This window comes from Engystomops pustulosus, chromosome 5 (genome assembly GCF_040894005.1).
Source record: "Engystomops pustulosus chromosome 5, aEngPut4.maternal, whole genome shotgun sequence".
In the NCBI taxonomy this organism is placed as follows: domain Eukaryota; kingdom Metazoa; phylum Chordata; class Amphibia; order Anura; family Leptodactylidae; genus Engystomops; species Engystomops pustulosus.
The window spans coordinates 91,537,406-91,553,432 of record NC_092415.1 but is presented as its reverse complement, the minus strand read 5'-3'; the positions used below and the strand labels follow the sequence as shown (position 1 = coordinate 91,553,432).

The window sequence follows — 16,027 nt, the reverse complement described above, 5'->3', positions numbered from 1 at the left end:
TGGGCTTTTACAATCTGTCATTAGTAAAAATGAGGTCCCTGGTGACAGGTTCCCTTTAAAGGGGTATTCTTATGTGGGTGTTGACATTTAATTGAATTCATCTGTTTTTCCTTTGAAATGGACAGCTATTTTTGGATATGACCACTGCTGCTGGAGTGATGGCACGAATTGTTTTTTCATATAAAAATATCCTGCATGTCCCACAGTTGTTGTGTAGTAATGAACGCTGAATCCAAGTGGTTGGGCAGGGCTCAATAGCGCAATATCCACACCGATACAATTTTTTAATAAAATCCAATTGAAGAAATGTATATATATATATATATATATATATATATATATATATATAATCTCATAGATTAAGGTGAATGGCAAGATTGGAATACCATATTAACTCCTGAAATGCCAGTTGTAGCAAAGACTGAGGGTGCGGTCACATGTGTTTAAAAATGCCATGCTAGCGTATGGGGTGGGCTTCGGCCCTATTGCATATGTGTTTCTAAGGAATTGCATGCAATCGGTAACCAGAACTCATGTGAGATACATAAGAGCAGGAAAAAAAGCAGATGACCAAGACAAACTTTGAAGAGAGGATGACTTAGATACAAAAAAGGCACAAAATTCACCATTGTGCCTAAAATACCTGCTAAAAAAACAAGGAAAAAAGAACCAAGAATATTATACACATGCTCTTCTGACACTTAAACAGGGTCTTAGGATGTGTTCGGTCAACAGTCAAAAATGTCCAAAATTTGGCATATACAGGCGGTCCCCTACTTAAGAACACTCGACTTACATACGACCCCTAGTTACAAACGGACCACTGGATATTGTCAATTTATTGTACTTTAGTCCTAGGCCACAATAAACAGCTATAACAGTTATCAAAGGTGTCTGTAATGAAGCTTTATTGTTAATCTTGATTCTTATGACAACCCAACATTTTTAAAATCTAATCATCACAGAGAACAAAAAAGTTCTGGCTGGGATTACAATGATAAAATATACAGTTCTGACTTACCGTATATACTCGTGTATAAGCCGAGTTTTTCAGCACAAAAAATTCTGGCTTCCCGGCTCCTCTTCTTGCTTCCGCGCTGTCTTCTGTCCTCTTTAACATCGCGTTGGGCGCCGCCATTGTTCTTCTCCTGTGCGGCGCCTAGTATGACGTCAGCAGCGGCACGTCATACTAGGCACCGCACGGGAGAGAACAGTTGCGGCGCCCAACGCGATGTTAAAGAAGACAGAAGACGGCGCAGAAGCAAGAAGAGGAGCCGGGTAGCCAGAAGAGGAGCCGCGATGACATCGGGGGAGCAGCGCTGCGCATCGGGGCCACCGGAGGGTGAGTAAATAAGTTTTGTTTTTTTTTTTCTGGGCTGACTGTATACTACTGGGGGCAGGCTGTATACTACTGGGGGGCAGGCTGTATACTACTGGGGGGCAGGCTGGGGTGGCTGTATACTGCTGGGGGGCAGGCTGGGGTGGCTGTATACTGCTGGGGGCAGGCTGGGGTGGCTGTATACTGCTGGGGGCAAGCTGGGGTGGCTATATACTACTGGGGGTAGGCTGGGGTGGCTGTATACTACTGGGGGCTGCCTGGGGTAGTTGTATACTACTGGGGGCTGGCTGGGGTGGCTGTATACTACTGGGGCAGACTGGGGTGGCTGTATACTACTGGGTGCAGGCTGGGGTGGCTGTATACTACTGGGGGCAGGCTGTATACTACTGGGGGCAGGCTGGGGCAGGCTGTATACTACTGGGGGAAGGCTGTATACTACTGGGGGCAAGCTGTATATTATAGGGGGCTGGCTGTCTATATACTTGGCTGAGTCTGTGACCAATGCATTTCCCACCCTCGGCTTATACTCAAGTCAATAGGTTTTCACCGATTTTGGTGGTAAAATTAGGGGTCTCGGCTTATACTCGGGTCGGCTTATACTCGAGTATATACGGTACATACAAATTCAACTTAAGAACAAACCTACAGACCCTATCTTGTATGTAACCCAGGGACTGCCTGTAAAGAGCAAATTTAGTGTTTTTCAGGGACCAATTTTCAGGACTCACTAATATCATGATTAATGATAATAACAACTGTATAAGAATGTAAATGATATGTGAAAACTACATTTACTTCTGTTTTCTCCTCTAGGTATAATAAAAGAAATCTTGCCACCAGACTCCATTAGCTCACTTACAAAGCTGGTCCTGGTAAATGCAATTTACTTTAAAGGAAATTGGGAAAGTAAATTTCCAGAAAAAAACACTGAACAAAAACCATTTAGAATGAGCAAGGTAAGAATATCTGTGGCCCAAATATATTATTGTGTCTGCGCCAGGTTTTGTCCAAGTCTTTTGTGCTTGCACATCTATTTATTAAAAGTTTGCGCCACTTTTGTTTTGTGGTTGCATTTTGTCTGACACTATAGAAAACTGCACCTAAAGGGGTGGGGAAGTGCTTAGTCATAGTTTGCGACACATTTATAATTAGACTGCAACAGAATTGTGTCACATACAGCAAATTGAAAGTTCAAAAATAAATAAAAGGCCCTTCTGTGTGTACATTTTCCCAAAATATCACCATCTGTGTTGCATAATTGAACAGCGTGCGCCACAATTATCTGGCGCAAACTGCACATTAGTACATTCTTTATTCTGTTGGTCATATGACTTATTTTTGTTGACTAAATTAGGATCCTCCGCAGTTTACTCCTGCGATCAGCAGGATCACTCACATTTCCTATAAAAAAAACCACTGTAGACTTTGATCCACCTTCATGTCGAAAGAAGGCCGTAGGTCCTATACAAAGGAATGGTGCAGATCACCAAGATGTAGAGATAACAAGCTTTTATTATTATACTCAGAAACAATGGTTAAAACTGCTCATATAATCATAAAATACACCATACACCCCGACGGACCCAGTTTTCGCCTCTTCTGGCTTCTTCTGACATGGTATTGACGTAGTCTCCGGCATTTAATTACACATTTACTTACATCCTGAACAATGCATTAAACATACTGTTAAAACAACCAACGAACAGATCCCCAATAAGTCATATATGTTATTGCACTAGCAATATTTCCAAATATAAAATCATGATGCAAGTACTGGGCAGTATGGGAATACAACCCCACTACTCCCATCTCCTCTGTCCAACAGAAAGACACAACAAATGCATCGGGTAGCTTAAAAGTTCTCATTCAGGTCCAGCATTTTTTTAACACCGTTAAAAAGATGAGACAACCCGCATTTCTCTATTTTCAGTTTCTATTCTGGTCCCCATGTCTACCACAGTTAATCATGATCCATAGTTGTTTCTTTTTTAACAAAGAGATCACTCTTCTCATGTTTCTTCATCTCTTGAGTGTCCATGATCAGTATTTAAATGAATTCAAAAATATTTTTACTTCAAAATCTATATTTAAAGGGGTTGTCCACTTCAGAAAATATTTTATATTGTTTATGTTATGAAAATTTACACAATTTTCCAATATACTGTCTGTATCAATTCTTCATGGTTTTCTAGATCTCTGCTTGCTGTCCTTCTATAGGAAGCTTCTATATTTTCTCCAGTGAATATAAACCTGTCCATGGGGATGTGATGGACATGAAGGTGCATGCGCTGTTAGCATCACACAACTTTTAGTACTCTCTGTGATTTTTATTCACTGGAGTAAACATAAAAGCTTCCTATAGAAGAACAGAAAGCAGAGATCTAGAAAACCATGAGAAATTGATACAGAATGTATATTGGAAAATTGTATAACTTTTCCTTAAACAAACAATATCAATTATTTGCTGAAAGTGGACAACCTTTAAACCATGCTGTTGTAGCGTCCTTAGCTGGCAAATTCAAAAGCCTTCTTTATAATTATATGTTCACCACTCCAATTGGGTTTAACCACATCAAGACCAAACAATGGCAACCCCTTAGGGTTTTGGTTTAGCCTTGAAGTGTCTAGACCAGGCTATGTGTTAAACACCTTTCTTGATAGGCAGTTAATCATATAGATGACAGAATGAAGCACATTTACTTCCAAGCGCACTGGAGTTCAATGAAAGTGCTATTTCCGTGTACAATGCTGCGTGCGGCGGTTCACTAAGATTGTGCGCCAGAAATCATAAATGTGTCGATTCCTCGCATAGGTCCGATAGAGTTCACCATCTTTTTTTGTGGTGCATCTTTAACACAGGGAGTGCGACACAATTTAAAAGTTAAATACGGCGCTCAGCCCGACAACCCCCCTAATTTGTGTCGCATGGATCCAGCACATCTGCGCCACAAAAGAGTCTCTTGTGTCTGCGACACAATCTCAGCGCAGACACTTCTTAAATACCTGTGTAAGCTGTTTTAGCCGTGAATAGTCCGACTAAAGTGCACAGCGTGACCCTTAGTAAAAGAGCCCCCATATGTTTCGCAATTAATATAGTTCTTGATTTTATAAGTATAGCTATCCCTATTTCCCACAAATTCCTTCACTATTCCTTTGTCATCCCTTTCCTATTCAGAGAACTTTTGCATTTTTTACTACAATAAAATCCCTGTATTTTACCTGTATTTCAAAATCATCTTTCTTCGTTCAGGTCCTATATACAGGCAGTCCCCAAGTTACATACAAGATAGGTTCTGTAGGTGTGTTCTTGAGTTAAATTTGTATGTAAGTCAGAACTGTATATTTTATAATTGTAGCTCCAGACAAATTTTTTTGGTCTCTGTGACAATTGGATTTAAAAAATGTTGGATTGTCATAAGAACCAGGATTAACAATAAAGCTTCATTGCAGACACCTGTGATAACTGTTATAGCTGTTTATTGTAGCCTAGGGCTAAAGTACAGTAAATTACTAACATCCAGAGGGCCGTTTGTAACTAGGGGTCGTCTGTAAGTTAGGTGTTCTTAAGTAGAGGGCCGTCTGTATATCCTCTTCAATTGGCCCTTCGGTGTATTTTCTATCCACCGCCGATCATGACTTTCCATTCACCTTCCATTCTTATTTTCTATTACACTCTCCTAATTGAAAGTGTCTAATGGAATTCCCTGACACTGGTGTAAAATTAGCCTAATACTACTTTTTTTAAAAAAAAAATATTTCTCCTTTATTGGAGAATGAAATGTGTGAAGATATGGATGGAAATTTTTCCAAACTAGGAAGAGGAATAAAATATGAATTGCTAAGTATGTGATAAGCAAAGGTATTAAATATACAATGTTGTAATGTTAAGCAATAAAATGTACTTTTTTCACAGTCAAAAAGTAAACAAGTTCAAATGATGTTCCAGAGAAATAAATTCAACCTATTTTACATTGAAGAGCTTGAGACAAAGGTATTGGAACTCCCATATGTGAATACTCAACTAAGCATGATAATATTACTACCAGATGACATAAAGGACAATACTACAGGACTAGAAAAGGTCAGTAACCGATCAATGAATGCACAAATTCAAAGATTTTTAAGAGATTGGAAATTTAAAGGGGTGTTCCTTGTTTTCTTTATTGGTGCCCTATTATCAGGTTAATGCTAGGAATAGTATAAGACCAACCAATCTCTTTTTTTTCAGTTTGGTGTTTTTATTCTGTCTGTCTTTGCAAAAACCTTTATACAGAGCAGGTCCAATCGCCAAATTCACAATAATCTTCATCCACAGAGCAGAGGTATAAAACATTTCATAAGAGCTGCTACCAGACCATTATGTACAGTGGGTTGCAAAAGTATTCATACCCTTTAAACATTTCCATATTATTGAATGTTACAGCCACAAACTTAAAGGGAACCTGTCACCAGGGACCTCATTTTCTCTAGGGACAGGTTGAAATTCTACAGCTGCATTCCAAATATGCCTTTCTGCCTGTTCTAAGCATTTGCACTACTGTCACGGGTGCTCCCGCGATCCCTGTCTCAGATCGCAGGCACACCCGTCTCCCTCCATGTGCCCCCGCTCCGGACGCTGCTTCGGACTCAGCTATCCTGGCTCCTGCTCCCCGGGGGTATGCTGAGCATGCGTTCCCCCGCCTCTTAGGGCGCGCGCTTGACGCCTGAAGGAAATTTAAAGGGCCAACGCACCACTGCTTGGTGCGCTGGCCTAACACCTTCTCCTTATAATCCGGCACCTCCCTTCCTGCCTCACTGGATCTTTGTGTGCCTACGCCATTGTGCCAGCTCCCCTGCGATATTCCTGTGTTCCTGCGTATTCCTGCAGTCCAGTGTGTTCCTGCTCCCATGTTCCTTTGTTGCTGTGCTACCAGAGCCCCTCCGTGTTCCTGTGCTACCAGAGTCCCTCCGTGTTCCTTTGCTACCAGAGTCCCTCTGTGTTCCTGTGTTACCAGAATTCCTCCTTGTTGCTGTGTTTTTGCGTTGCTGTGTTCCTGTGTTCCTGTGTCCCATGTGCCTGTGCTCCAGTTCACATCTGCCTGGACCTCCCGTTGCTGTGTTGCTGTGTTACCAGAGCCCCTCCGTGTTCCTGTGTTACCAGAGTCCCTCTGTGTTCCTGTGTTACCAGAGTCCCTCTGTGTTCCTGTGTTGCCAGAGTCCCTCTGTGATCCTGTGTTACCAGAGTCCCTCGGTGTTTCTGTGTTACCAGAGTCCCTCGGTGTTTCTGTGTTACCAGAGTCCCTCCGTGTTCCTGTGTTACCAAAGTCCCTCCGTGTTCCTGTGTTACCAGAGTCCCTCCATGTTCCTGTGTTACCAGAATTCCTCCGTGGTGCTGTGTTTTTGCGTTGCTGTGTTCCTGTGTCCCATGTGCCTGTGCTCCAGTTCACATCTGCCTGAACCTCCCGTTGCTGACACCTGATTTGGACTTGACCTTCTGCCTGGAGCTAACCACGAGACTGTCTCCTGCTAAGGTACCTCGACCGCGGGATAGTTGCACCTGTGGTACAACATGTTGGTACCCTGCCGCAGCAAGTCCAAACATTTGCTTGTTGGAGATCAGGAAGTGGGGAGTGCCACGCGTATTGTACCAGGGCAGCACTTTCCAGGAGAAGTTCCCCAAACTGCAAGCAAGGGAAGTAAAAGGTGTGTTATAAAAAGGGCTTTAGGAAGGACACATGCCCTGATAAGCATGGACTTGAAGAAGGAATGTTTTAGATTATATACAACACATCCCTGGATATTTACTTTTTAGTTGTACTATTTCCCTTCTTTTTAATTTACGCTGATGTACTCTGCACAGCTTATACATAATGCAGCATGACACACCTTCCCTTCTGAGCCCTGCCATGTACCCAGCTGTACCCGGTAGAACCTATATAATTATTTTTGGGATGTTTGTCTCCAGTGGCAGCAGCTAGGCACAAGATGCCATAATGGATATTTCTTACTATGCACTAACCATTATGTGCTATCTTTGGAGTCCACCTGTGGCCTAAAATGCTTAATTATTAATGCTTAATTCCCGGGCCGGCTCCAGGTTTTAGTAGGCCCCTGGGTGACAGAGCCTTACTGGGCCCCTTTGTGGGCCTCCCTCCAGTAGTCACACTGTCCTACCCCACGTAGCCACACTATAGCACCCCTTCCCCTGTAGCCACCTCGGATTCCCCTCCCCCTATAGCCACATTGGATCCCCCCTCCCCCTGTAGCCACCCGGGATCCCCTCTCCCCCCTAGCCATACTGGATCCCCCCCTCCCCCTGTAGCCATACTGGATCCCCCCTGTAGCCATATTGGATCTCTCGCCCCTCTGCCTTATAGCCATACTGGATCCCCCCCGCTATACTGGATTTCCTCCCCCTCCCCCTGTATCCATACTGAATCCCCCCCTCCCCCTGTAGCCATACTGGATCCCCCCTTCCCCTGTAGCCATACTGGATTTCAACCCCCTTCCCCTGTAGCCATATTGGATCCACCCATCCCCCTGTAGCCATGCTTAATCTCCCCCTCCCCCTGTAGCCACTCTATAGAACTGCCCCTGCATACTGATTATTGGTGTATCTGTCTCCAATGACATGAGTTGGGCAAAATCTATTTGCCACTAAATGACATATTTGAGAAAAAAATTCAATTTTCACTCAATACCATTCACTTTGTGTTACACTGGGCCAGCATCTTGAGGGTTAAAATGTTCATTACAATCCTAGATAAATTCTTTGAGCAATGTAGTTTCCAAAATTATGTCAGATCTCTGGGTTTCCATTGTACAGGAACCTCAGGGGCTCTTCTTACATAACATGGCACCCCAAAACCAATTTAGTGAAAATGGAACTCCAAAAGCTTCTGAGCCCTGTGTCCAGCCTCAAGATTATGTAGTATTGCTGTATGCAGGAAAACCTGCATACTGATTTTTGGTGTCTCCAATGGCATGAGGTGAGAAAATATATTTGGCACTAAAATGGCAAATATTAAAGAAAAGTGCAAATGCAATTTCTGCTCTGTACCATGAATTTTTTTATCAAATTTGGGCCAGCACCTTGGAAGTTAAAATGCCTACTACAACCCTAGATACATTATTTGAGGGTGTATTTTCCAAAATGGAGTCATCGTTGGGGGTTTTCTATTGTTCTGGTACGTTAGGGGCTCGGTGGGTACTTTGTGGCACCTGAAAAGATGTGTAGCCAAATCGTCCCTCCAAAAACCCAAGAGCACTAATTCCCTTCTACACATAGTTGTGCACTTAACAGACTTCCAAAATGTTCATTTGAATAGTGTAAGATGTTCATTTATATAAAATGGTGGTGCTTGTGGGGAATTATAGTATATAAGCCTCTTAAAGGCACTTGAAAATCTGAGAACTTACTACTCAAACTATAACCCCTCTAACATCTGTAAGAAATAACCAAAACATTAAAAAAAATTATGGAAAGAAAAAGAAGACAAATGGCAAAAATTTTCTACAAAACTCCTCAGGGAGCCTCGTATTTTAACTTATGTACTCCCCCATTGTGCGGTGCATAAATTAAAATCTAAGGCTCCCTGAGGTGCTCCGGTGACGTAGCTTGAGCACCCCAGAATAATTAGCATAACTTTTATAACTCCGAAATCATGGCATATAGAGAAATAATAAAAGAAGTCCTAAGGAACACTTCTTATTAGGACACATCTACTATCATGACATGATGGTAGATATATTTTAAAGTGTTGAAAACGTATTACCACAGGAATAGATACAGGTCAGATTTTAAAAAGAATGGGCTGAGGCTAAGTGTACAAACTAAAGAGGTTAAATAAAACTAAATAAAAACATTACCTAATTATATTGTTGATAAGTTATCTAGATGATTTTACAACTTATAATATAAACTCATAGCTCATATCCTAAACAACAATTGTCATGATGCTTTACATACTACATTTTATTGAGCTTAAATTCTAACTGTCACTTGACCATTTTTTTTTGCCAGAAATTTGCCGTAATATTACGACAAGGCGAGTGAGCCGGCACCATATTACAGCTGACACCCTGCTGTAACACCCGCCTTTGGGGTAGCTTCCAATGTGAATCGGACCCCTTGCCGCTTACCGCGGGTCCGTTCCTCCCATGGCAGCCCTGGGGTCTAACGAGTGTCCCCAAGCTGCATTTCTTCATTACAGTCAGGCACTAGACACCTAGACACCACCATTTCCTATACACATCTAATAAAGTACAAAAAACACTAAAATCACAAACACATATTTGTTATCGCCACATACATAACAATAAACCAAAAACATTATTAGACCTTCTCAGTGAACAAAAATCATGAAAAAAAAAAAACTTGCTAAAAATGTACATTTTTCATCAAATCCCTTTTTAAAAAGGTGGCCAGCTCCGTCAACCAAAAATAAAACAAAAGTTATGCCTCTGAAAAAAGGACAATGCGTTTTTCTCTATTTTAGTTTTTCTTCAGTTATTTTTATGGTACAGTGAATATCCCCCCCCCCCCAAAAACAAAATGCTAAAAATCTGAAACACAAATTTTCTCCACAAGTATAAAATAGTTAATGAAATTTCATAAATTAGCTAAAGTGTCCTAAAATGAAGTATTTGTAAAGTACATCTCATGCTGCAAATAATAAGCCCTCATATGGCAAAAATCTCTGAATCTCTGAATGGTGCAGCTTTCATTCATTGCCATGGCCTGTGCCCATACAGCAGGTTACCACCACATATGGGGTATTGCCATGATCAGGAGAAATTGGGTACCAAACTTTATGGAGCATTTTGGTATTTTATCCATTTGGACTGTGTACATTTTTTTTTGTAAAATTTAGCCAAAAAAATGACGATTTCAAAAGTGAACAAAATTTCTAGCTATGTCTCTGCAGGAGGTCCAGGGACATTCTGGAGGAGCTAGAGAGATGCATAATTGAAGCAGGAAAAAGTGTCCGCTGCACAACCATAAGGTGGCAGTCAGGTGGCAGTCACACACTGAGGAAGATGTAACAATGTGGTGCAGGCTTCAGTGCAAATACAGACAAAACTAGTTTTTTGTCCCATCACATTTATTACTGTGAAGTTAAATTCTGGTGCAGTTTAACTCCTTCCCGACTTTTGACGTAATAGTACTGCAGAGCGGGAGCTGTTTGTGGTTTTTCTTTCATACAGCAGTCGCAGCATCCTAATCCCTGTTCCAGACCCTTCCCTCCTCTCCCTTTGACATTTTGCTGATGAGGTTTGTGCTCAGACACCGATTCAGAAGGGGAGGATGCCTTGTTCCTCTATTTCTCATCCTCCCCTTCCTCCTCATACGGTGATGAGGGGCCCTCCAGACGCCACCCCAGGACAATGGTTGAGGATGTTTCCCTGCCCCCAAGTGGCCCTTCATGGATCCCATCTCCTGATAATTATGAACCTCAAATTCCTAAAATTGCGGGAAGTTCAGGAATTCATTTTGAGACAAAAGGCCTCACAGAAGTCGACTTTTTATAGTCTTTCTTTATAGTTTCTGAGGATCTTGTAAATTTAATGGTGACACAAACAAATTTGTATGCCCAGCAGTTTTTGGCACAAAACCCAACATCATCATTTTCTCGGTGGCCCCTGTAGATGCGGTAGAAATTATGAAGTTTTGGGGTCTTGTGCTACATATGGGCAAGTCCCTCATTTCCAGGGGTACTGTAACGCATGACACTGTACACAAAAAACAGAGAGCCCTGATAAGTCAACCACTAAGAAAGGAGATATCAAGCCTCTCTGCTTGAGAACAGGGATCTCCTTATTTTGACCACACTTCGTAAAGACACCAGCACCTCCACCCCTGTACAAGGTACCACAACCTCTGCCCCCAAGCCAGAATGCATCCTTGCTTACAATAAGTACATGGGTGGGCTAGATCTTTCTGATCAGGTGCTGAAGATGTACAGCACCCTATGGAAAACAAACATATGCTAGCCGTGCACATTGTACAGACGGCTCTGAAAGATTGCTTTAGAATCTATCATTCACCAGCATTTCAGTTATAATTTCTTTACCCTGGTTACCACCTACTTATACCCATTGGCCCTGGTACATACAAAACTTCTTCCCTTCCAAGTCTGGCTGTGACAGAACACCTGTGGGGTCCATATAGTCATTTTACACCTTGATAAAATCTGAGAAGGGTGTAGTTTCCAAAATGGGGTCCTTATATGGGAGGTTTCACTGTTATGGTACTTCAGGGGTTCTCCAAATGCATCATGGCCACTGAAACTATTTTGGTCTAAATTAGCTACAAAAAGCCATATGGTGCTTCTTCCCTTCCAAGTCCTGCTATGTGTCCCTACAGATGTTAATATTCACATGTGAGGAATTTCTGTGTTCAGGAGAAATTGTTGAACACTTTTGTGGTGCAATTTATACTTTTGTCCTTTGTGGACACCAGAAAAATGGGGGAAAAGTGAATTTTTGAGGAATAAAATATTAATTTTTCCAGGTTTCAGCCCAAATTTTTGAACACCTGTGGGGTCCAAATACTCATTTGACACCTTGATAAAATCTGAGAAGGGTGTAGTTTCCAAAATGGGGTCCTTCAATAGGGGTTTTCACCGTTCATCTATCACAGGAGCTCTTGAAATGTATTATCGTAACAGAAAGGTATTTCAGCTAAATCTGCTCAGCAAAAACCTGGTGCTGCGCCTTCCTTTCTATACCCTGCTGTGTCTGTACAGCAGTTTGGTAATACATATGGGGTATTGGAATACTCAGGAGAAATTGAGTATCAAATTTAATGGAACATTTTGCTATTTTCAAAATTGTACCTGATTTTGTTTTAACTCCTGTGAAACAATTACATGATTTCATAAAAGTTGTTTTACATTCTTTAGGGGTACAGTTTCTAAAATGGGGTCATTAAATAGATTTTCTTTCATTTATGCCTCTCCAAAATCACATCAAACTTATCTAGTCCCTCAAAACAGATTTTGGTGATTTTCACAAAAATCTGAAAAATCACTTGTATAGTTATAAGCCTCCTATCTTCCTAAAAGAAGTAGCAGATGCTTAAAAAATCATGCTAACATTAAGAAGACTTTCGGTAAATGTTAGTTAGTAAGTTCTGCAAAGCAGAAATTTTTGAAGTTTTTTAACCAAATTTCCATTTTTTTCATAACTAAATGCAAAAGATATCACCCAAATTTTTCAACTAATATAAAGTACAATGTGTCATGAAATGTGCCATCTTAAAATCAGCAGGGTATATTAAAAGTCAGATTTGAAAAATAGGGGTGTGTCAGGAAAGTGAAAAGTGGCTTTAGGAGCAAGCGGTTAACTGTACAATGTATAAAAAAAATCTTTTTCAGTTTTTTTAGTCAGATGTTTTTTCTTATGGCTTCATATAACTAATGTATTTACAAATGTTTGTTTCATTCCTAATTAGCTAGAAAATGAACTGAGCTACGAGAAGCTGAAGGATTGGACCAATGAGGAGGTGATGGAAAATACTGAAGTGGAAATCGATCTTCCGCGCATTCATCTTGAGGAGAAATATGACCTGAAATCTTATCTTACAGAGATGGGACTGGGTGACCTTTTCAGTGAAGATAAAGCAGATCTCACAGGCATATCAGATAAAGGCAACCTGTGTGTGTCCGAGATATTTCACAAAGCCTTTGTGAAAGTTAATGAGGAAGGAACAGAGGCCACTGCAGCTACTGCTGGTGTGGTGACAGTCAGAATGCTCCCTATCACAGTGAAATTTCAGGCTGACCACCCATTTCTGTTCATGATAAGAGATAACCAGACGAAAGCCATACTTTTTCTTGGAAAATTTAGTTCCCCATAGAAAACCGCTAAATGGAAAAAAAAGGCTTACAAAATATAGCTTGCAAATTCAATAAAGCAATAAAATCATGAGTTTAAAGGGACACTGTTGCTAGCTTCTAGAGCTTTTAGAACCTTGGTTTTGGTATCTTATTAAAGTTAGGAATCTCAACTTTTACATTAAATATCAGATTTTCAGGGGCTTGTGGCTATTTTAGGTACATAACCTGTACCTCCAGTTCTGTATCTCACAGAAGCACAAGCCTGATTTTGATTTTGGGTGCTATTTTCCATTACGGGGTTAAAATCCTGGAATAACTGTTACTGTATTTTGATAGATCAAACATTTTGGGACGTGGCGATACTAAACATGTTTATGATTTTTACTGTTTATTTATATTTTAGTTCTAGGGAGAGTGATTTGAATTTTTTTTTTATTTCATTTTTTTAAACTTTTTTTATTACTATTTTTCAGCCCCACCTAGGGAACTTTAACCCTAGGTTGTCTGATTGACCCTACCATTAACTGCCATACTACAGTATGGTAGTATATCGGGATTTTCCACATCATCTACAGACGGTCCCCTACTTAGGAACATCCAACTGACAGATGACCCCTAGTTACCCCTGCGGCAGTGGGCGGCGACAAGCCGTGTAGTGTGTGTGTGCGTGTAGGCAAAGAGCTTTGACCTGCCTCCGCCTGCTCTTTAAAAACTTGTCTTATACTCGAGTATATACATATTGTATGACTGATCAGACCTTGGGTTCATGTGGGTCTGATCGGGCCTTGAAGTAATAGTAAAAGTATTCCATCATATATACTCGAGTATAAGCCTAGTTTTTCAGCACAAAAAAATGTGCTGAAAACCCAAACTCGGCTTATACTAGAGTAAAAAAATGTATAGGTTTTACGGTATATAAATATAAAATATTTAGAAAAAAATTAAAATGCCAACATGAACATGTTAGTATCCCTGCATCACAAAATGCTTTATATACAGTATTAAAATATAAAAACAATTATCCCATAAGGTAAACGATGGAGTGGAAAAAATGTCTGAATTGGCCTTTTTTTTACAATTTTGCAACCCATAATTTAAAAAAGATGTTACACTGAAAATGTTTTTTTACATATTTACATTAGGATATTGCAAACTTTATACATTTCTCTATAAAATAAATTTCTCTATATAATTTTCTCTATAATATCTCATGATGAGCCAAATATGCGCAAAAATGGTGCATTTACGCTTTTATATTTTAATTTCAAAATTTACAGTTTTCCAGTACATTGTATGGATTTTTAAATGGCGTAACTAAAAGTACAATTTGTCATGGAGTTAACAAGCCCTTATATAATTATATACTACACTCACTGGCCACTTTATTAAGTACACCTGTCCAACTGCACGTTAACACTTAATTTCTAATCAGCCAATCAGATGGCGGCATGTAGAAATGGTCAAGACAATCTCCTGCAGTTCAAACCGAGCATCAGTATGGGGAAGAAAGGTGATTTGAGTGCCTTTGAACGTGGCATGGTTATTGGTGCCAGAAGGGCTGGTCTGAGTATTTCAGAAACTGCTGATCTACTGGGATTTTTACGCACAACCATCTCTAGGGTTTACAGAGAATGGTCCGAAGAAGAAAAAACATCCAGTGAGCGGCAGTTCTGTGGGCGGAAATGCCTTGTTGATGCCAGAGGTCAGAGGAGAATGGGCAGACTGGTTCGAGCTGATAGAAAGGCAACAGTGACTCAAATCGCCACCTGTTACAACCAAGGTAGGCAGAAGAGCATCTCTGAACGCACAGTACGTCGAACTTTGAGGCAGATGGGCTACAGCAGCAGAAGACCACACCGGGTGCCACTCCTTTCAACTAAGAACAGGAAACTGAGGCTACAATTTGCACAAGCTCATCGAAATTGGACAGTAGAAGATTGGAAAAACGTTGCCTGGTCTGACGAGTCTCGATTTCTGCTGCGACATTCGGATGGTAGGGTCAGAATTTGGCGTCAACAACATGAAAGCATGGATCCATCCTGCCTTGTATCAACGGTTCAGGCTGGTGGTGGTGGTGTCATGGTGTGGGGAATATTTTCTTGGCACTCTTTGGGCCCCTTGGTACCAATTGAGCATCGTTGCAACGCCACAGCCTACCTGAGTATTGTTGCTGACCATGTCCATCCCTTTATGACCCCAATGTACCCAACATCTGATGGCTACTTTCAGCAGGATAATGTGCCATGTCCTTCCAGCACCTTGTTGAATCTATGCCACGAAGAATTGAGGCAGTTCTGAAGGCAAAAGGGGGTCCAACCCGTTACTAGCATGGTGTACCTAATAAAGTGGCCGGTGAGTGTATATTTTTTTATTAACATAGTTCCCAGCTATTTGCTTGCAGTAGTCCTTCCTGATTTATGTCTTAAATTCTATATAAATATATCTACACCTGTAGAAGAAATAGAGCAGTGTTTTCAACAGTTGGGAATATGGACTTATAGTTTCTAGTCAATGGCTTAACAAAAATCATGTTTTTTCATATAATACTGCTTTTTCAATAAAATGTTGCAGTGCACGTATTCTCTGTTTTCTGGTATTAAATTTAATTGGTTTATTTTATCAATGTAAAATACTGTAAGAGTCAATCAACTCTATGTGCACATGTAGAAAAAGGGCTCCAACTTCCAAAATTTTCAGTTAAAACCCAATATTTATTTGTAGTATTAAAAACATTTCATCCACCGAGAGGGCAGGAATTCCCATACATGCAACTGCGGTCATTCTGCCAAACTAGATTACAAAACATGGCAAGAGACATTACAGCTAATAAATTTGACAACATGCTAGGGCCACAAGGTCGTAGAAGGAC

The 16,027-nt window shown here is 40.7% G+C and overlaps 1 protein-coding gene across 2 annotated transcripts in view; it reads left to right on the top strand.

Annotated features, from left to right (window-relative positions):
* LOC140133076 (leukocyte elastase inhibitor-like) overlaps window positions 1-15,738 on the top strand; it is a 29,476-nt gene extending 13,738 nt beyond the window's left edge. For both annotated transcript variants that reach the window (XM_072152678.1, XM_072152677.1), the window contains exons 6-8: window positions 2,153-2,295; window positions 5,253-5,420; window positions 12,774-15,738. In XM_072152678.1, the coding sequence (XP_072008779.1) occupies window positions 2,153-2,295; window positions 5,253-5,420; window positions 12,774-13,178 (716 nt within the window). In that variant the 3' untranslated portion in view covers window positions 13,179-15,738. The remainder of the gene's footprint in view (window positions 1-2,152; window positions 2,296-5,252; window positions 5,421-12,773) is intronic.
* Window positions 15,739-16,027: the final 289 nt, after the last annotated feature.